At 47.4% G+C, this 22080-nt stretch overlaps 1 protein-coding gene across 4 annotated transcripts in view; it reads left to right on the plus strand.

Moving 5' to 3' along the window:
• Positions 1 to 701: 701 nt before the first annotated feature.
• Positions 702 to 22080, plus strand: part of CDC14B (cell division cycle 14B) — a 64098-nt gene continuing 42719 nt past the window's right edge. Inside the window, exon 1 of one of the 4 annotated variants that reach the window (XM_066604066.1) lies at positions 702 to 926. In XM_066604066.1, coding sequence (XP_066460163.1) covers positions 788 to 926 — 139 coding nt within the window. In that variant the 5' untranslated portion in view covers positions 702 to 787. The remainder of the gene's footprint in view (positions 927 to 22080) is intronic. The other 3 variants (XM_066604069.1, XM_066604068.1, XM_066604070.1) reach the window with 3 other exon arrangements.

The following is a 22080-nucleotide window of genomic DNA, read 5'->3' on the forward strand; positions in this document are numbered from 1 at the left end:
CCAGACGGGGAAGAACACTGCCCGCTTGCTCTGCGCTGTGGTCAGTGCCAGCTGGTGGGAAACAGCACGGAAGCGGGCATCACTGGGACAAGTGTGGGCATCGTTTGCCCAACAGCTCGTGTAAATGGGCCTTAACTGCCGACTGGTGGGCTTTCTCCTCCCAGCGTAACCCCGTAAGTCCAATTATACATCCCACAGCTGGGGGCACCTTGTGTCTCCGGAAGAGCAAGAGCATACAGCCCCTCGGCACGCACCCGCTGCGGATGCCCAATTTTGATGCAGAAATGGTGCGGATTTTGTCACAGGCTTTTACGCTGCATAAAATCCTCAGCATCTCCGCTATACCCTAAAATATGAGCCCCCCCATGCATCATATGTGCCTGAGGTAAAAGGGCTCTATGGCTACACTATTTATCATGGTCTCCTTACTGTGAAGCCATATAACCCCACACATGTATTACAGACGCCTGTTGGGGGCGCACTTCGCCTCTATTCACAGCACGGCCGTAAAGTAAGCGCGCTGTCTCCCAGCCGCTCTGCAGTGACACACACAACAAAGTGACCACGCTGCCCGTGACGTCACCGCGCGCCGTCCAATCAGCGGGCAGCATGCGGGCAGTGTCCCCTCCCAGCTGGCCGGGGATTCCTCCGCCCTCTCCCTGCACAGGGGCGTGTGAGTGTAGTGATGCCGGCCACAGCTGCACGGCCGCCTCCATGCACAGCAAGCGCAGCGCACTAACAGGCCGGCTCAGCCGTCGTCACCCCGAGCCCAGCACTATGTGCAGCCATGAAGAGGAGGACTGAGAAGAGCCCGGGGGCAGCCAGGAGGAGGAACCTGGGCTGGAGGAAGAAAGCCCGAGCTGAGCAGTGGGGAGAAGAGGAGGCCGTGGAGGAGGGTGGCGACGACAGCTCCATCAGTGTGACAGGTGAGCGAGTGCAGACGTCATGCATGCTGTGATGTCATCAGGACTGTAGAGAGGGAAGGTAGAGGCTGCAATCTGATTGGTTGCCTTGGGGTAGCCTCGTGCAATCTGCATATGTAAATCGGATTGTATGTGGCGGTAGTCTGGCGTGTTCTGCGCTAACAGCTACATACGTGTTTACGCCACGCTATGCTGAATAAGTAATACGGAGGACTCAATACGTCACCACCGAAAACACTTCAAAAAGGAGAAAAGTTGTTCAATGCGGCCGATCTATAAGAATGGAATAGATGGCCCTTACGGACAGCGACAATCTCCTCTGTAGACGACCATTGGAAGATCCGGAGCTTTCGTACATAAAGTGCGAATGTCTGGGGGAAACGGTCGTGTCCCGCAGAGTAGAGGGGCTGTTACTGTTACTTGGGGTGAGTCGCGTTCGGATTCTCGCCATCCAGAAAAAAGTTGAATGATTATTGTTCAGTGTAAAATCCGGCAACGAATGAGAGGCTGTACGCCCGGGGTGCAGCCTGTTGGGTGAACGTTTCCGTGGGATCTGTACATCCGGGGTGCAGCTTGGTGGGTGAACGTGGCTGTATGGTCTGTACATCCGTGATGCAGCCTGTTGGGTGAACGCGGCCGCAGGATCTGTACATCCGTGGTGCAGCCTGTTGGGTGAACGCGGCCGTGGGATCTGTACATCCGGGGTGCAGCTTGTTAGGTGAACGTGGCCGTACGGTCTGTACATCCGGGGTGCAGCCTGTTGGGTGAACGTGGCCGTGGGATCTGTACATCCGTGGTGCAGCCTGTTCGGTGAACGTGGCCGTGGGATCTGTACATCCGGGGTGCAGCTTGGTGGGTGAACGTGGCCGTGGGATCTGTACATCCGGGGTGCAGCTTGGTGGGTGAACGTGGCCGTGGGATCTGTACATCCGTGATGCAGCCTGTTGGGTGAACGCGGCCGTGGGATCTATACATCCGTGAGGCAGCTTGGTGGGTGAAACGTGGCCGTGGGGCCTGTACATCCGTGGTGCAGCTTGGTGGGTGAACGCGGCCGTGGGATCTGTACATCCGTGAGGCAGCTTGGTGGGTGAACGTGGCCGTGGGATCTGTACATCCGTGAGGCAGCTTGGTGGGTGAACGTGGCCGTGGGGTCTGTACATCCGGGGTGCAGCTTGTGCAGTATAGTTGGTCCAGATGCTGATTTGACTCTGAATTTGTCTACACAAAATTGAAGTCTTAGTGGAATAAAGCCCCACGGCCTGTCCTGTGGCCACTATACTTCTTACAGCCGCAGGCAGCCATTGCTACTATTAGGGTAACAGCTAGAACTGAGCAGTCTAATGGGCGGTCCTATCAGTGACTGAACTGAACAGTCCAGTGGGAGGTCCTATCTGTACACACAGGAACAGCTGTCAATCACTGTCATGTACATATAGCTAGCTGTCAATCACTGATGGCTCCGCCCACTGGACCCTTCAGCTCAGTCACTCATAGCTCCGCCCACTGGACTTTTCAGCTCAGTTGCTGATGACTCCGCCCACTGGACTCCAGCAGTCACTTATAGCTCTGCCCATTGGACTCTTCAGCTCGGAATGTGCATAGATATAACTGAATAAAATACAAGTTCTACTGAATGTTTCCCCATAAACTATGTACAATCTGCTCGGCTCCTCCGACTGTATAGCATGCTGCCTGCAATGTGGACAGCTGTCCTGAGCCGGCAGACTCCCCATTAAAGGGGTTGTCTCGCGAAAGCAAGTGGGGTTAAGTACTTCTGTATGGCCATATTAATGCACTTTGTAATATACATCGTGCATTAAATATGAGCCATACAGAAGTTATTCACTTACCTTCCCTGCGCTGGCGTCCCCGTTTCCATGGATCCGTCTAATTTCAGCATCTAATCTCCTGATTAGACGCGCTTGCGCAGAAGGGTCTTCACCCATCTGTTCGGTCCGGCACGAGCGGCATTCTGGCTCCGCCCCCTTGTACGCATCATCGCGTAGCTCCACCCCCGTCACATGTGCCGATTCCAGCCTCCTGATTGGCTGGAATTGGCACACGTGGCGGGGGCGGAGCTATGTGATGACGCGTAGAAGGGGGCGGAGCCAGAACGCCGCTCGTGCCGAGACCAGAGAGAAGGGAGAAGACCCTTCTGCGCAAGCGCGTCTAATCAGGAGATTAGATGCTGAAATTAGACGGATCCATGGAAACGGGGACGCCAGCGCAGGGAAGGTAAGTGAATAACTTCTGTATGGCTCCTATTTAATGCACGATGTATATTACAAAGTGCATTAATATGGCCATACAGAAGTGCTTACCCCCACTTGCTGCCGCGAGACAACCCCTTTAAGGATGCCATCATTTTTTAACACTAAGAATTGTACAATGCAAAACTATATGAAATTATGTTCCAAAATATTTTTGAGTAAAAAAAAGTGTTTTCTAAAACCATAACTCCGTAATGCCGCAATGTATCTTGGATCCAGGCATGCAGCGACTTTCCATTTTTGGGGGATTTTCATCTGTACTTTCCAAAGGCAACAATTTTATTTTTCCGTTGACATAGTCCTTATGAGGCTGCAGGGTGAGCTGTAGCTCTAATTACAGCCCCAAAATGATAGATTAGGGTTTTCCATATATTTTCATTTTTTGTAAAGATAAAATCTCCTGTAAAAATAAATAAATAAATTAAAAAAAGGATGTATGTGTGTGTGTATATATAATATAAAATATTTATTTATTTTTTGGAGAAATTAACAAAAGAATTTTTTTTTTTTTAAATAGCAATTGCCATGCTGGATACAAGGGTTTTCAGTTAATATTGGTCGTTATTAGAGATGAGCGAACACGTTCGGCTCCGCCCCTTTTTCGCCCGAACACCGAACTTTGCGAACACTTCAGTGTTCGGGCGAAAAAGTTCGGGGGCCGCCGTGGCAGCGCGGGGGGGTGCGGCGGGGAGTGGGGGGGAGAGGGAGAGAGAGAGGGCTCCCCCCTGTTCCCCGCTACTGCCGCCCGCGCCGCCGCGCATCTCCCCGCCCCCCGGCGGCACCCGGACACTTACGCGCGAACACTGCAGTGTTCGGCAAAGCCGGTGTCCGGGTGCGGATGTGTCCGTAACGGACACGTTCGCTCATCCCTAGTCGTTATGGATGTCACAAGACCAAGCATATGGATTTTTTAAAAATTGATTTAACAAACAAAAAAAAAAAAAAGCTGCACATGAAAGGGATTTTAAAAAATGTTTTTTTCCCATTTGGCCAGTTTTAGACAACCGTATAATGAAAACAAGGGTTTGGTACCGTGTTAGCCAGTAGAGCACAATGTGATTGTTCTCAGCAAGAGAAACCAAGTAATCTTGTAGATATGATACCTTTTAATGGCTAACAAAAATACATGATGTTATAGCGAGCTTGCGAACCTCTCGGATTTTAGCCTGATGAAGAGCCCGAGAGGTTCACAAGCTCGCTATAACACTATGTATTTTTGTTAGCCATTAAACGGTATCATATCTACAAGATTACTTGGCTTCTCTTGCTGGGAATAATCACAGACAACCGTATCTCACATCTGTAATATAACTATATTGCATCACCGTTTGTTCAGCATTCGCTTCCATATATTTATTTTCTACTGCGCAAATATTGATGCATATTTAACCAACAGTAAAGAATAGCGATACAGAGGCAAATACGCAAAAATAGGTCATGCTGAGATGAAAAACAGCCATGTGAGCAGATACATAGACTTATATTAGCCCCGTTTTACAGTGTGCAAAACACAGACCCAATACGGAGCTAAGATACTCATCTGAGGGCGCACGAATATCAACCCCATTCTTTAGAATGGAGTCATATAAATGAGCGGTGCAGGAAAAAAATCTTTGCATGTTCTAACTTTTCGCATTCCACGGAACACATCGCCAATTGTATTCAATGGGACAGGAAAACACATTGACACTAGCCAATCCCCTGCTGTGGCTGACAGCCTCGCCGGAGGATTGCTACTTTACCTGAAGTGACAGAAGGCATTTTTAAAGAAAACCGCCTCGCAGCTGTGGGTAAAATCGCATGTTGGCAAGCAAGATAGCGGGTAGAGTTTCACTCACCCATGTGTAAGAAGCTTCAAGGAGACTTGAACCTGGAGATAATACACTGTGGTACTTCTGTACTGCAGTGTATTATCGCTCTTCATTTATATTGGAAGCCATGGCAACCTATTGGTCCTCTGCAATTTCATGAGGGAGGGTCAATGATGTCACAGAGGGAGTTCCCTCAGCACTGATTGCAGCATGTAAGGAGTTAAGAAGGGATTAATATTCTCATTGACACCTGCCATTGCAGTGGGATGCCAGCAGATGGCATGGGCTCTGCTCTTGAGCCACCCTTATAGTGTACATGTATGTCATAGAGTGGGAAGGGGTTAAAGGTGCCATATATGCAGAGCCATTCTTAGCTAAAGGCAATATAGCAGATGTACCAGGCCAAATGCTTCACAGTTTTGGCACACATTGAGCCAGAAATCTAGCGTACATGCCATTCGCAGAATGCTTGTTTTAGAAACTTTTTCCGCCTTACCTGACAATTTTAACCCTTTCCAATCCAGTTTTGGATAAAAGCTTTCCTAGGGGGCTTTCTCTATCTGTCGTTATTAAACAGCGCCATCTCCTGGCTAAAGCCAGTACTGCAGTATGTGAACGTTAGGCTCAGGCAGCAGAGTGACCGACAATATACAGTAAGGCCACTCTCACACATGCCCTTGTAAAAACACAGCGTTTTTTTTAACACAGCGTTTACTGCGTTTTTGACAGCGTTTGACTGCGTCTTTACCACAGTTATAACTGCAATTGCGAGAACTGAAAAAATGCAGTCAAAAACATGGTAACCGCATTCTGCTGCTTTTTCAGCAGCGCTGAAAACGCACCCCATTCATGTCAATGGGCAAAGCATTGAGTTCTAAAACGCAGAAACGCGTGAAAATAGGACAGCGCTTTAAAAACTCTGCGTTTTAGCGCTGGTCTAAGAAGCCCTATTGAAATCAATGGTAGTGATTGACATCGTCTAGCGCTACGCTGGAAAAAGCCCCTCTGTAAGAGCGGCATAAGAATACCTTGTCGGACGTCTTCAGACATCAGAGCTGTGCAGGCTTCAATCAGAATGTCGGTAGATGTCAAGCAGTGGATGGGAAAGGGTTAAAAAGTGCCTAGACAAGATAGTGTGGCTAAGTGGAGTCTTAAAGTGTACCAGATTTGATTGCCTGCGCTAAATATTGGCGTAAAGCAAGTGTGCTGGCGGCTTATGGATGTGCACTTCTAGTTGCAGCCACTAGGTGGAGCCGTTCCCCTGAAGAGAGATGATGGCGTGAGACAACAATCACCTTGCTTCTTCCCCTGGAGACACCGGAAAGTGAAACCTATCAGAAGTTCAGATTTTGCATGAATCTACAAAAGAGAAGCCATTCCATCTGATAAGAGGGCTGAAGCCTGCAGAGACATATATTATACACACACAACCATGGCCCACATCACTATATACCTCTCGCTACGGATGGACAGACTGCGCCCCCACAGTTTTGGGGTTCTCTAGCTCTTGGATTCCATTGAGTACAGGCACCCTCTTTGTTATCACAGGGTACAGTTGATCTATATGGGGTCCACTCGTTAGTCGATGTAGCATACCACCTTTAATATGCTAGTATACAAACTGCGTACAAAAAGAAAAAAACATGCAAAAATCCATCGTGTGGCGCTGTAGGCAACATAGACCTGTAATCTGGCGGTGTGCAGGAGACCTAAGAGTGGGGGGATTACAGGAAAACTTTCTGGCAGCTACACCGCTGTTATTCTCTTCGCCGGCTTCTGGCAAAGAGTCCCATCAAGTGGGCGTGGATCCAGGCAAGAGCTGCAACTGGTTGTTGGGCAACTGGGCAGCTAATCCTCTGGTCTTGGCACCAGCTGTGCCCTCAGCTCGCTCCTCACCACAGTCCCTATTTTTATCCAAGAATTGAACAAAAGTAGATGATTACAGATTTTTTTCTTTTACTCTGACTTTCCAAGTAAAAAAAAATCCCCAAACCCTGTGCATACACCCATTAAAATTAATGGGTACCATCCGATTTTCAGACCAAAAATCAGACACAACCATTGTCCGCGTGTAATTAGCCTACGTGTGGCAGGAATGTCATCTATTTCTTCACATGGAAGCTATTAGAGAAAAGTGCTCCAAGTATTATCTGTCATAGCATACCTGGAAAGCTGCAAATGCTCGGGATGAGGGGTAAGAGGTCACATGGGGGTGGGGGTAATTTATGGATATAAAGGGGTTATATAATAGCCTCTCTGCAGGATAGGACATCTGTAGTATATCAGCAGGTGTCTACCACCTGGGACCCCCACTAATTAGTTGTTTGCTGGGCTGACTTCTGCAGGAAGGAGACAGCCCTATTCTCACTGCAGTAGCCAGGTTTGGTGTTACAGGCAAAGTCCCATTCACTTCAGTGGGAAATTTGCCTGTAATACCAAGCAAGGCCACTGCAGTGAGAACGGAGCTGTCTGCTTCCTGCAGAGATCAACTCTGTGCAGGAACACATCTGATCTGCAGGGATCCCAGGCTGCAGACTCACTGATCTGCTATTGTAGGTCATCAATAATCTACAACTGGACAACCTTTTAAAAGAAACCCTTAAAAGGGGCAGGAAAGGGTTAAAAGCAAAAAAAACTAAAAAGGGATCCAATTCCTGTCGTCAGTGCTGGACTTGTTTTACAGTGATTGGCCCTATACATGTGGTATACCGAATGCTACCACTGCAGTCAGTGTAAACAAGACCAGAATGGGGAGTATACTTTTGTTTTTAACCCTTTCCTGCTCTCACCATTTTTATAGAACTTGAAAAACACCTTTTAAAAAGGATTTTCCACTATCTAAAACTGTTCTGCACCAACTCTGTTCTTCCTGGTTGCTGCTGAGCAGGACATGTGACTGCTGCAGCCAATCACTGCCTATAGAAGATCACTGCTGGGGCCAGTGATTGGCTACAGCAGTCAAAGGTCTTGGTCAGCAGTAACCAAGAAGTACAGAGTGACTTTTGAGCAATTTTGGGTAGTGGGAGAACCCTTTTAAGTTAGGTGAGAAGTAGGAGCTAGTGGTACTACTACAAATGTACTAGGGTAGCCCGCCGGGCCTGTGTTTAGGACTTTGTGTGTAGAGGGGATGGAGGAAAATGTGTCATAAATATGAACTCAATGGGTTGTCCGGAAGTAATAAAATTAATGATTGTCCAACCCACAACTGTCATGCTGAACTTCAGGAATTAGGTGGCTATTATAGTAGCACTTGTGTTTTCCCGACAATTGCCGAGCTGACCTGGCATTCGGTGGTTACAGGAGCGTTAACCGTGCTCATGGAATAGCTCCATTAAAGAGTAACTGCCCTTTTGTGAAACTTTTAACATGTCAAAAGTTTGGATCAGTGGAGTTCCTGCTGCCAAGACCCCCACTGATTGCTAGAACGAGGGGGCTGCAGGGCTCCCCCAAGAGCTGTGCCCTTTCGGCTGTCTTGACTGCTTTTCAGCTCCTCTGAAGCTGTCTCCAGCTGCTAGATCTATCTGCTATAGCCATCCATCAATCCACTGAAGGGGTGCCACGCTTTGCTGAGCGCTGTGGCCCGCTCCTTCTAGCGATCAGCAGGGGTCTCTGCAGCAGTACCCCCACTAATGAAAACTTTTGACGTTTCTCTCAGACATGTCAAAAGTTTCACAGAAGTGCAATTATTCTTTAAGGATGTGGGGGAGGGGGGTTCATAATTTTTATCTCCCGTCTTGGGCACCAAGAGAGCTTGTCCTGTCGCTGGCTGGCAAATAAACTAAACAGTGTATATTTCAATACCAGCTTGACATTTCACCCCTTAGGAAAACCTTTCTTGGGGTGGGTGCAGACGTGGTATCAAAATGCGCAGAAAAATCAGCATGTGCAAAATGCTGGGGATGACCCCACGGATTTCACCCCTCTACATAGAAGGAAAACCCCTCAGCAGAGATGGCCATGTGCAGAACCTGTAATCTAGACTGCAGGTCCATTTCCATGCGGACAGTTTCTGCAGATTGTGGATAAGACTCACTCGGCTCCATCCACGTGGCTGTCATCGGCATCCACTGAGGATTTTCTGCTAAGTGTGCAGTTTACTCTATGACGGAACTAAACTGACACCGGCGGCACATGCTGTACAAATGAGGCACGTATCTTTTAGCTTCTCCCGGATTCCGAGCTGCCGGACAGGTTTGTCAGAAGTGATGCATAAATATTTGTGCAGAGGGTCACCGTGCTGCTATGTGCGAGACAGTACTGTAACAACACAGATGGGATCGACAGAGATGCAGAACGGTTTCTCCATATTTTGGTTAGATCCACTTCTGGCTTTGTCAGAGAAAAAGTGCATTAAAGGGAATGTGTCATCAGAAAATGAGCTATTGGTTAACCTCTTCCTGACGTACATGGATGGCGCGCATCTGGTATCTGTGTATGGAGCTGAGATCGCCACATGTGCAGCAAGTGTCGGACATCTGTGACAGCTGACACCCACAGGCAACCGCTACGATCACCGTTAACGCTGATCGCGGCTGTTAACATTTTAAATGCCCCAAACACCCCTCCCCCACCCCCCAACAATGTGATTGTCATGGCCGCCTGGAGCCTTATAAAGGCTGTTGTGAAAAACTGCCTGTCACAATGCAATATAATGCAGTGCTTTGGTATTGCATTATACTGTATGAGCGATCAAATGATTGCAAATAGAAGTTGCCTATGGGGACATAAAAAGAAAATGCAAGTAAAAAATCTATTTTTCCTAATAGTTAATAAAAAAAATGAGGTAGTAAAAGTTAAAAATTAATAATTTGTTATCACTGCATCTGCAAAAGTCTGAATTCTCAGGCTCACATTATTAATCCTGCATGGTGAACACAGTCAGAAAGGAAATATACGCAATGCCAGAATTGCACTTTTTTGATCACCCCATATTAAAGAAAACATTGTAGTTTTTATTAATACCATTGTGCGATGCATATGACTTTTGGATCACTTTTTATTCAGGTTACTGCTCAAAAACAAGCCCTCGCACAACCCAAATAGAAAAAAATAAATAAAGTTGTGGGGGTGAACAGAGGACAGAAAACAACTATTTTTTTAAAAGTTTTATTACATTAAAGGGGTTGTCTCGCGGCAGCAAGTGGGGTTAAGTACTTCTGTATGGCCATATTGATGCACTTTGTAATATACATCGTGCATTAAATATGAGCCATACAGAAGTTCTTCACTTACCTTCCCTGCACTGGCGTCCCCATCTCCATGGTTCTGTCTAACTTCAGCGTCTAATCGCCCGATTAGACGCGCTTGCGCAGAAGGGTCTTCTGCCTTCGGCTCGGCAGCAGCGGCGTTCTGGCTCCGCCCCTTCTCCGCGTCATCGCGCAGCTCCGCCACGTCACGTGTGCCGATTCCAGCCTCCTGATTGGCTGGAATCGGCACACGTGACGGGGCGGAGCTACGCGATGATGCGTAGAAGGGGGCGGAGCCAGAACACCGCTCGTGCCAGACAGAGCTCATTCCACTGCTCCCGACCCGTCCCGCCTCCTTCCCTTGCAGAGAGGGACAAATAAGCTATTGTTTAACCTCTTCCTGACGTACATGGATGGCACGCATCTGGTATCTGTGTATGGAGCCGAGCTCGCTGCATACACAGCAAGTGTTGGCCATCTGTGACAGCTGACACCCACAGGCAACTGCTACGATCGCCGTTAATGATGATCGCGACTGTTAACATTTTTAATGCCCCAATCGATCTTTGGGGCTGCCAAACACCCCTCCCCACCCCCCAACAATGTGATTGTCATGGCCGCCGGAGCCTTATGAAGGCTGCTGTGAAAAACTGCCTGTCACAATGCAATATAATGCAGTGCTGTTTGCAATGGGACGGAGTGGAATTTGGCTCTGCCCCGCCCCTCCCATTGCAAACAGTGGAGAAGGGTCGGGAGCTCATTGCACTGCTTCCGACCTGTCCCGCCTCTTTCCCTTGCAGAGAGGGGCAGCATATATCGTCCGGGCATGAAAACCTGACTGATATACGCCCGTATGAATAAGCCCTTGGCATCTCCGCATACCTACTAATAGATGGAGTAAAGACAGCATGCCATTGTTACTACATCTTGAACATCGTAAAAGCAAACACCAACGAAAAACTGCGCAGTTGCATTTTTTTTCTATTTCTGCCCACTTAGAAATGCTTACGTTTTACAGTACGTTAAATGGTATCTTTCAAAAATAACAGTTGTTCCGCAAAAACAAGATTTAATGTAGCCATATCACTTTTGGCGCCAGTGTAAAGTTAGAGTCCACCGTTCGCAGAAGACGTCCTGCTTATTTCCTTTTCCGTTTACCCCTGATCTACCAGACAGCTTGTCCCCCTCTATATCCAAGCCGTGGTTCCCGGCTGGATTTTGTTTTTGCTTTTGTGATGTAATTAACCCCGTCTCCCAAGAATTGCTCCCCTTTTATAAACTGTGAAAAAATGTTGGCTATCCGGCTGTTCCCTTTTCCCATTCTTGAAGACCCGCCATCTGGCTCAGGCATGCTTTGGGTCCCTACGGGTTCACAACCCACTGCTTTTGAACAACTCTGTCTTGGAGGTCCTGATTTCAGACCTTTATCCTTTACTCTTTGCCCTCCTCTGGGCATGCATGCAAACATGGCTAGATGCTCCGATGGGAACGATATTTCCAGAGGGAACTACCACTGGCTGCATGGCAAATTATATGGCGCATTATAGCCTCCTCCCCTTTTTTCTGTCTAGTTGGTTTCCAATAATGTTTTTCAGCCATTCCATTCATAGCATTTGTGACACATTCTTTCTTTTTGTGTTGTCTAAGCTTTAAAGACAATAAAAAAAATTAATACCCAGCAACTTTTGCACTTTTTTAAAAAGTTCCTTTAGATAAGTGCCCAACCTGTGCCCCACCCATGTGCTTACCAGGAGCGATAGTCATCCAAGTGCATGGAGGCGGAGTGGGCCAGGATCGTTCCGGCCGGCTCATCTGCCTCCTTTCACAGTAAACAGGAATTGCTCAAATTTTAGTTTCTCGCTCAGTGCCCTGTCGGTGGCAGTTTGTACATGATTATCGCCCAAATTTACTCTGTCCAGCGAGAATTCAGGCCATATTCACCCGGTGTAAAATACCCTTCAGCTTGATTCAAAGTCTGAAGAGAAAAGAAGACTTGTTGTTTGTATAGCGCCAACTTATTCTGCAGCGCTTTAGGTAATTTATGACCCCCTTCGGAAGGATGGAAGGCTGATTCCACCTTGCGTCGGCTACCTGAATGGGGATTGAACTTGAGTGAGAGTGTAGGACTGCATTCTGCTGCCTTAACACTCTGCGCCACATGGTCCTAAGGTCCATGTGTTCTCATAATTGGGCACTCATTGGGTCTGATTGGTACCGGATTGAAAGAATTGTACTGTAGCATCAACAGAATCACTTGGCTCATTGTACTAGTGACATCAGCTGTTCATCAGGCTTATGAAAAGGCTACAATGCTATTTGTTTTATGTAATCAGATGCTTCCTAAAGTTGGATGATGGCAGGGCACATGTTCCTGTAGTTAGATCAACAGACCTCACGTGTCTGCTCTGTGGACCTGCTTATGTAATGTCCTGAATATCAGGATGTCATTAAGTGCCTGTAATAGTGACTACGAGGAAACGTATTATCTGCATTATAGTCCATTGTACAATTACATCAGAGCCGGAGGAATGGAGAATGATCTATAGGAATGTTACCAGACCGTGAGCAAATGGTTAATCACTAGAGGAGTTGTCAGTGCATGTATACATTCTGTTTCATTTATGTATCTCTCTGCATTAGTCGTGTATTATGGATTTGCGTGCGTATATCTTCTGATTGAAGTGCATTTCTGAATGCTATTTTTCTATATATGCGTGAATTATATTATCTATATTTCTGAATTCTATGACTATGTACCTTATTGATTATCTAGGGATTTAAATGAATACATATAGCCGCCTGCAGACGGCCGGGTTGGATACCGCTGCGAAAATTCTCGCAGCGGTTTGTGAGCCGTGCCCCTGCAGTGACCACTGCGCGCTCACCTGCTCTGCCGTCTCCTCCGCTCTATGTGCCAGCTGCCGCCCAGACGGCACATGAGCAGAGCAGAGCGTCAGCGAGGCTCGCACAGAAATAGGACATGCCGCGATTTGTTGACCGCGTGAGTTTTGACGCGGTCAAATCGCGGCTGTCTGCATAGGATTGCATTATCTAATGCAATCCTATGGCAGCGGGCACGTGCGGAAATTCTGCGTTTGTCGTTATTGGGTTAAAGCTATTGTTCGATTGGAATGTAACACTAGTGGTTTCCCATCTATAGTCTAGCATGTACGGGCACACCTCTGCTCCGGCTAGACTTTGGGTATACAGTAGGTGGAAGAATTGACAATGATCCTTTTACAGATATAAGCCTGAGTGCTGGTAGAATGCAAACAGCATGAGAACCAGCGGAGCTGGTCTGTCCGGTCCTGCGGGCTCATACAGTAGGAAGGACAGATCTTCCAGGGCTCTGGAATCCTACAAACGGCTGGATATAGGAAAGCCAAGACCGATTATTAGTAATAAGCTCAGATTTCTGAGCAGTGATGTATTGTATGATCACACGGGTCGTATTCACTGCACAGTGCCAATGGGGCTGATCTGGGGTGGGGATTTACAGAGGGTCTCACACCTAGATCAAGCAAGTTTTTGCAGCTTTGTTTGAAAAAGAAAAAAAAATGTCATAAAGGGTGCATTAATACCCAGCAGATTTTGGTGTGCATCCACAATTGAAGGGGTGAGGTCTGCTGCAGATCCGTGTCAGTCCGCATCAATGGTGCAGGTTTTGACCTGGATGTTGGCGCACATTTTCCACTGTGGTAAATCCGCTACATATCGACGCATCTAGAAACCACTTCAGATATCAGGGTTGTGCTTGAGATTATTGGGGGCAACTTGTTAACAGATAGCACGCAGACGCGTCCGCCTGCTGACTGATACTTGCGGTCCATAAAATACATAGACTGTACTCGGATGGCAAAATCTGGCATCTAAATGGGCCCTAACAGTCAGAAAAATAGTACAACTTTAATGCTGTGCTCACATATGAGGGCAGGTCTGCACCAAAATCTACAGCAAACTTAGCAAGTATGCGGTGCGGATTTTGATGTGGATCTGCAGTAGATTTCATCCTCTTAACTAAAGGGGTGAAGTCTGCAGTGGATTCACATCAGATTCTGCACCAGTCACGCGGTTTTGACGCAGATATTCGTGTAGAGTTTTTTTTATGCGGATTCTGCCGCTAAAAACCACGACTATTCTGCCATGGATCCCTACCTGAATTTAATCGGTGGACAAAACTGGTGTGTGGAATCTCCCCCAGACAGGTGACATGTCGCTGCTTCACGCAGAAGCGTGTCGGATATTCTTTGCCCGCTGATCGGGCTAAATACGCATGTGAATTCACGGCAGCAGTTTAGCCATGGTTTATAAGGGCTGAATCCGCACAGAAAATTCTGCACCTGATTCCGTCATATGAACAGTTATGTTTGGCTGACCGGATGAAGTTGCACACATTGGTATAGTAGGGTAGCAATAACCTGAAAATACTAGATGCATCAATTTAGATAGAAACCCCATGAATGTGATGGAATTGGAAAATGACTGCCATAATAAATGGAGAGGTCAGTTCCGGTATAGTTTTACTTCCAGCATTCCTGTACCAAATCGGAAGTACAAGAAGTGTCATGTCACGAAGTTACAGGTGGTCCCCATAAATAAACCTTTGACCAGAAGTACAGTGGATATAAAGAGTCTACTCACCCCTGTTAGAAGTCCAACACCTTTAGGGCCACGTCCGTGACTGACTCCGTCAGCGGAAAATATCTCAGCGGAGTCTGCCAGAGCACCCCGCAAAACCCCCGCCGGATACTAACCACGCCGGATCCGCCGTACGCGTCCCGCATGAAGGGCCGGCGCGCATGCACATTACACCACATGAAGCATCGGCAGTGCCAGATGGAACGGTGGGCAGGGCTGAGTATTCGCACGATACTTCCGCTGTACTACAGCGGAAGCATCGCGTGACGGCCGTCTTCCATTGACTACAATGGAAGCCGTCAGCGTGTATTCCCGCGGCATTCAGAACATGCCGCGGTTTATGTCACGCTGCGGAATTTCGCAGCATCAGCATTGAGCTATTAGGTTCAATAGAACCTAATAGCTGCGGAGCAACGCAGCGGATTTAAATCCAGCCGTGTGTATTAGCCCTTAGGCCTCATGGCCACTCGAAAAATGCAATCCGCACAGAATCTGCCCGTGGATTTGCTTTAAATGGTATTTTTCTTGCATGCAGATATCCGCACACATTGCTATCAATGTGATAGCAATGTTGCCAATCCGCGCGGAATCCGCAGCAAAATGGAGCATGCCGCGTTTTTTCTCCCACGCGTGAAAAACGCAGTTCTTTTAAAATGCCATCCGCGGGTGCAAAAATCAATTTAATGGACCGTGGATGGCCAATGATTCCCTATGGGCAGAATCCGCAGAGGATTCCGCAATTCCATTTAGCTAGTAGACATGAGCCCTTAATCTGTACAATTCCATTGAAAAACAAATAATTTAGGGTGGAAAAATAAAAACAACAAAGCCAAAATAATGTGGTTGCATAAGTGTTCACACCCTCTTATAGTTGGGGAGGTGGTTGTGGTCAGAATCAGCCAATCACATTGAAATGTATTAAATAGCAGCCAGTACACAGCTGCCATTATTGCAGCAACATGAAGGCCGCCCGCACATGACCGGCTCAGCTTTCGCATGCGGGATACCGCAGCGAAATCTGACCCTGTGCCCGGCCGTTGACCCCCACATTCATGTCCGGATCTGTATTGCGGCGACGCACATGCGCAGTATAGATTAGGCTGCATTGTTAGACGATGCGGATCCTGCGACCTTTCCACAGTAATGATTGCGGAAGGGTCGCAGGGCGGACAGCTTTCATTGACTTCAATGGGAGCCGCATAGAATCGCAGCATGTTTCTCCTTCACGCAAAATCGCAATCTATTTCCGCTCGTGGGTAGAAAATCCAGTTTTGCCATAACATGCTTTGGGCGGCATTTGCTGCGGAATTCGGAGGCGGATACCCGCTCCAGATTCCGCAATGCAAATCCGTCCGCTTGTAGGTGGTCTATAAGAGCTGCAGTAATTTCTGGCAAGTCCTGGTTGAGTAGTACATGTGACAACCATCTCCCGTATTCTTCGTATGTCTGGGCTGTGGGGTAGGGTAACAATACTGGAGGTCTTTCTAGCAAAGAAAAACGTCCAAGCCCGGCTATGTTTTGCCCAAACCTCCATCCAGTCTGCCAGAAGTGTGTGGGAGAACGTGTTCTGGCCTGAGGAGACCAAGGTTCAACTTTTTGGCCATAATTCCAAAAGGTATGTTGGGTGCAAACCAGCACTGCGCATCACCAAAAGAAGACCACCAGACCCGCAGTGAAGATGGTGAAGGCAACATCATATTTTGGGGCTGGTTTTTTTGCTGCTGGAACTGGGGAGTTAGTCAAGGTGGAGGGAATTATGAACCTTTCCAAGTATCAGTCTGTTTCGGCACAAAATTTTAGGCTTCTGCTAAAAAGCTGAAGAGGAATGTCACCTTTCAACATGACAGTGACCCAAAGTATACTTCCAACTCAACAAAAGAACCGCTTCGCCAGAAGGAGGTCAGAGTTTTTGATTGGCGCAGACAGAGCCTAGAGTTGAATCCCGTTGAAGATCATCTGTGGGTTGACCTAAAGAGGGCGCTACACATTAGATGCCCTTGCAATCTGACAATTTGGAGCACTTTTGCAAGGAAGAATGGGCAAAGATTGTAAAGTCAAGATGTGCTGATAGACACCTACCAAAAAAGGCTGAATGCTGTCCTAAAGTCAGAGGGTAGATCAGCATAGTATTACTTTTAGGGTGTGCGTATTTATGCAACCACATTACTTTGGGGGGCGATTTCCCATCCTAAGGCTGCATTCCCACGAACGTATATCGGCTCGGTTTTCACGCCGAGCCGATATACGTCGTCCTAATGTGCAAGGGGGGGGGGGGAGGATGGAAGAGCCAGGAGCAGGAATTGAGCTCCCGCCCCCTCTCTGCCTCCTCTCCGCCCCTCTGCACTATTTGCAATAAAAGGGGGCGGGGCTAAGTTCCGCGAATTAGCCCCGCCCCGTCCCTCCGCATTGCAAATAGTGCAAAGGGGCAGAGAGGGGGCGGGAGCTCAGTTCCTGCTCCTGGCTCCTCCATCCCCCCCCCCCCCCCCCCCCCTGCACAGGAGGACAACGTATATCGGCTCGGCGTGAACACCGAGCCGATATACGTTCGTCTGAATGCAGCCTAAAAGAGTTCGGTTTGTTTTTCTAATGGGATTGTACAGATAATTATAATGGGTCATATTTGGAGATTGGAAAAAAATCTGAAAGTTTTCGTCAGTGATGGATTTTTTTTTTTTTGCATAAAAAAACCATGGCATTCTAACAGGGGTGTGTAGACTTGATATCCACAGTCATTAGCTCTCAACTGCATTATAACTAACACTAGCCTCTAATCACCAGCAGTAACTGATAGGATTGTCTGTGTCCCCCTCTGAAGAGCTTGTGTGGTACACTATGTAATATCACACAGATTAGGATGACTGAGAAATTGATTAGTGTGAGCATTCATAAACCCAAGTACATCTGAGCTGGTGAGTACTTTGATCGCGTAACCACTTGCCTACTGAATAGCCCTTTAAGTCCCGGGAAGCCCCTTTTTAAAGGAGTATTCTTAAAATTGCTCCACAGCCACTCGGTTCTTCCTGGTTGCTGCTGACCAGGACATGTGGCTGCTGCAGCCAATCACAGTCTATAGAAGATCACGGCAGTGATTGGCTACAGCAGCCACATGTCCTGGTCAGCAGCAACCAGGAAGAACCGAGTGGTTGGGATAGTAGTCTGAAGTCTCCAGAATACCCCTTTAACTCTGACATTGGCCTGGTGCGCACAGCTATGCAGGTCCCAGCGTGTAGTTCATTCACAGGGTAATATAAATATAGAAGTGGTTTCATTAGTCTTTCTGGATTACTTAAGAAATCCATTGTAGATTATTGCAGAGTTATGAGCTTCATTGAAGCTGTCAGCCACTTCAGCAGAGAATATGGCTCCTCAGAAACTTAATAGACAACTTTTTCTAATGGAGCTGGGGCTCTACTGCTTCATCAAATTATCTCCTAATTAACACAATACATCTTCCCAATTACCTTGATGTAATTTAATCACTGCTTGACAGATTAGTATGCAGCAGCGCTCGGCGCACATGCAGCGGTGTCCTGTCTCTTCATGTCGATACTAAAACGTTTGAACTATATTAGAATGGAACAGGATGTACCGAGCCTCAAATTGTCTTGTTTCCCAATTGATTATTGGTTAAGTGATGGTCCACCGCACAAGAAAGTCTAGGATCGGCGTCCTCTGTTCCCTTTACCGTTTTATTAGCTGCTGTAATTTTTTTTATGTTGTAGTAGAAAAAGCTGATACAAAGGGAAACTGTCAGGAAGTAGGCTGTTGCAGGTAAAAAATTGTATCTGAATTCTAAGGCTGCGTCGTACCTCGGTAGGGCTGTACGGCGGTGGGAAAACTGTGTGCATTTTTTGTTGTACCATTCTCCGATTGCTGTGGGTTCACTAAGTACAGGTGACGCACCTAAAAACTTTGGGTCTTATTTAATTTGACAGATTTTGGGCTTTTAAACTGGTCGAACTAGCATTTGGGGCACACTTGCTATAATGGCGCATATGATGACAGAAACTTACGCCACCCCCTCTGAAAATAAGACAGGGCTTATATTTTTGCCCTAAAAGATTTTACTTTCTTCCATGTATACCTGCCTGGACACCATTTAAATTGACTTTTTTAAATAACTGCAAATTATTTTTGGGGGGTGGGTAGAGGGGGGGGGGCTTATTTATTGCAGTAGAGCTTATATTTCAAGCATCCTCAAAAATCATGGTAGGTCTTACTTTCAGGGAAACGGTGTCAGGCGGAGTACAGAGGAGTTTGGTTTAGGAGATATGGCATGCGTTTTTAGAGGACACCTGAAGTTTCGCGCGCCAGGGATTGCCCGGATAGTTTGTTCAGTCGTTCTCATTCACTTATACAGTAGACATGAATGAGTGAACGATTTCTTGTTTGAATGAGCCAATGATGGCTGCCGAGTGAACTCTGACATCATAAACTCGTTCACATGACAAGTCGGCAGGTCCAAACGGCCCCTTACTTGCCCTGCGAATCTTCTGCTCCTTCCTCTTGTCTGCTGGGCAGGAGGATCGCTGCATAGACCCGGCCGTGGGGCGAGTGACCGAGCCTGTGTGTCCTCCAGCACTCGGCTCATTAGGGGGATGCGCACGCTCTCAAAACCAGGTGGTGCCGTATTATGTAAGTAAATAGAAGTACTGCTCACTGGATCATCTTCTGAAGAAGTTCAAATAAAAGAATTTGGTAACTTTTGCCCTTCCTGCTGCATCCTTTAAAAAAAATCTTTAACCCTTTCCAATCCACTGTCTGACGTCTAAAGACCATCTCATTGAAGGCTGACAGCTCAGATGTCGGAAGACGTCTGGCAGGGTATTCTTACTGTAAATTACAGGCCGCTCTGTTGTCGGGGGGCCGCACCAGCATGTCCTATACCGCAGTACTGGCTCTAGCCAGCGGATGGCGCCATTGTATAATGGCAGAAAGAGAGAGCCCCCTAGGAAACCCTAAATCCAAAATTGGATTGCAAAGGGTTAAAGGGGTTTTCCAGGGAGAATACTACTGATGATTTTCCTCAGGATAGGTCATCAATAGTTGATCGGCTGGGGTCCGTTGCTCAGGACCCCAACTGATCAGCTGAGCGGGCGCATGCTGTCAGCGCCGCACAACTTCTTTAACTTGACTAAGAGTCAACTTTCTTTTTCTGTTGATAGAGCTGTATGAAGACGTGTAGCAGGGGAGCTGCAGTAGTTATTGGTACCATTTTGTAGGGTAGGAGGGTTTTTTTTTTAATTTAGTTTCTTTACTTTTTTAACTTTAGTTCCCAAAGGGAACTCCTGGCATTTGAGGGGATTACTTCTGATTCTCACAATTCGTCTCTGATCCTGGCAGCTGCACGTGGGTGTCCGCTATATAACAGCTGCCATTCGCCACATATGGAGTGGGCACCGCTCCTCAGCCCCCCTCATTACACCTCTTCCAACGTTATGAAGTTCATGTATGTCATGTCTGAAAGCGGTTACACCTAATATTCCTGGTGTGATATCCCCACTAAACAGGTTGTCTGGTTAAGTTCTCAAATTTAAATATCCGCTCCATCGGTGTGAAAATAAACTCAATGGTAGTGGTTGCAGCCCTGTGGTTCTCCCAGTCTGACTGCGGTGGTCAGCTGGCTGCTGATTGTCAATCAGAGGCTGCAAGGTCACCCACCGTTCAGAACTCCTGGCATCATGGCACCCAGGATGTGAGCGCTGATGCCAGCAGATTGGGCGGGGATGCTGTAGCCTCTGAGTGGAAGGCAGCTGTCATCTGATTTCCATGGTCAGAGAATGGGGAAACCGAGGGACTGCAATGCTGAATGATCAGGGCCAAGGATGGGCAAGTAGTGCTGAATTAGTTACTTTCACACACCTGCAGTTGACATTTACATTTTGCAAAAGTAACCAGACAATGATCAGAACTGCAGTTTAAGGGACCCCGAGCATTATATAAGTTGACACTAAGAATAGGAAATCGGTCGATAGTAGTTGGATGGTAATCTAGTACCAACAACAGTCTGCAAATGTAAAACCGCTAAAACTGTAATAAAAGATGGGCCACGGAAAAATACCATGCCTTTAACAAACTTGTGGCTTGTCTTTTTGCAAAGCTCTATTGATCTACCTCCATGTCACCGCAGATGCTGAAAGTGGTACCCGTTCACTTCTATGCACTAGTGGTTATGTCGCAACATGTTGGCTGATACTGCCTGCAGCTCTTCAGCGATGATGTTGTGGATAGTGCTTGTTTTTTTCCCCTTGAGTTCATGCAGGGTAAGGCCCCCTGCACACGGGCGGAAATTCCGCAGCGGGATTTGCCGCAGAATTTCCTCCCATGGAAGCTGCCCGGCAGCCGGCACATCTGACAGCCGGAGCCACGGAAGCAGGTGAGTGACGTGCTGGTCTCTGCAGGGACTCGGGTCGGGTCCTGCTGCGAGAATTATCGCAGCCGGATCTAACAAGGCCGCCCTATGTGGATTGTTGGCTTTAGATTTTCCCACAGATACAAATTGCGTGCGGACAAGTCTGGGGAGCATGGTGGTCATAAACCCTTGCTCACAGTTTGCTCTTTTCCTGAGCGGGTGCCACTAAATCGTGGGAGGTGCGGTATGTTGTCCCATCTTGTTGGTAAAAGCAGGACATTCTTTCTTCTGTTAGTTGGTCATAAAACTGTTCCTGTCCAGATAAACTGCGATATTCAGTTGATTTGAAGAAAATTGGGCCCACTTCTCGTGTTCCTGACACTGCATACCAAACGCTAGTGTTCTGCTCATGCAGTGGTGTTTCGTTAGGTGGCGGTTTTCAGTAGACCAGTACCTCCTGTTCCATGAATTCACACGGCCTGATAAATGAAACCACAGTTCGTCCATCATGAAGTACAGCGATGGTTGCAGAAGTCCTCCAGTAATCAGTCTGCAACCACGTGCACTAATTGACGCGTTTAGCTTTGTCGGCCTTGAGGTTTTATTTGTGTGCACCAACTTGCTGGGACAGTCTGAGTTGATTTTCGAGGGTTATTTGCAACCTGCTGCTCAATGTCACAGATGGCTTCAGGCATCCAGTCTGATGTAGGCTTCTATTTCTTCATGTTTGTGTCAGACCCAGTTTGGCGCCATTACTGAACCAGGCTCTGAATACAACAGTTGGCAGGTGGTTTTGTACCTGGGTGTTTGTCGGGGAAAGTCTTTTGTGTTTCCTTAATTAATCCGCTTTGCAAATAACCTTCGACAGATATGCGCTGTTGCAGGAAAAACACCATGGGG

Source organism: Eleutherodactylus coqui, chromosome 5, assembly GCF_035609145.1.
Source record: "Eleutherodactylus coqui strain aEleCoq1 chromosome 5, aEleCoq1.hap1, whole genome shotgun sequence".
Classification (NCBI taxonomy): Eukaryota; Metazoa; Chordata; class Amphibia; order Anura; family Eleutherodactylidae; genus Eleutherodactylus; species Eleutherodactylus coqui.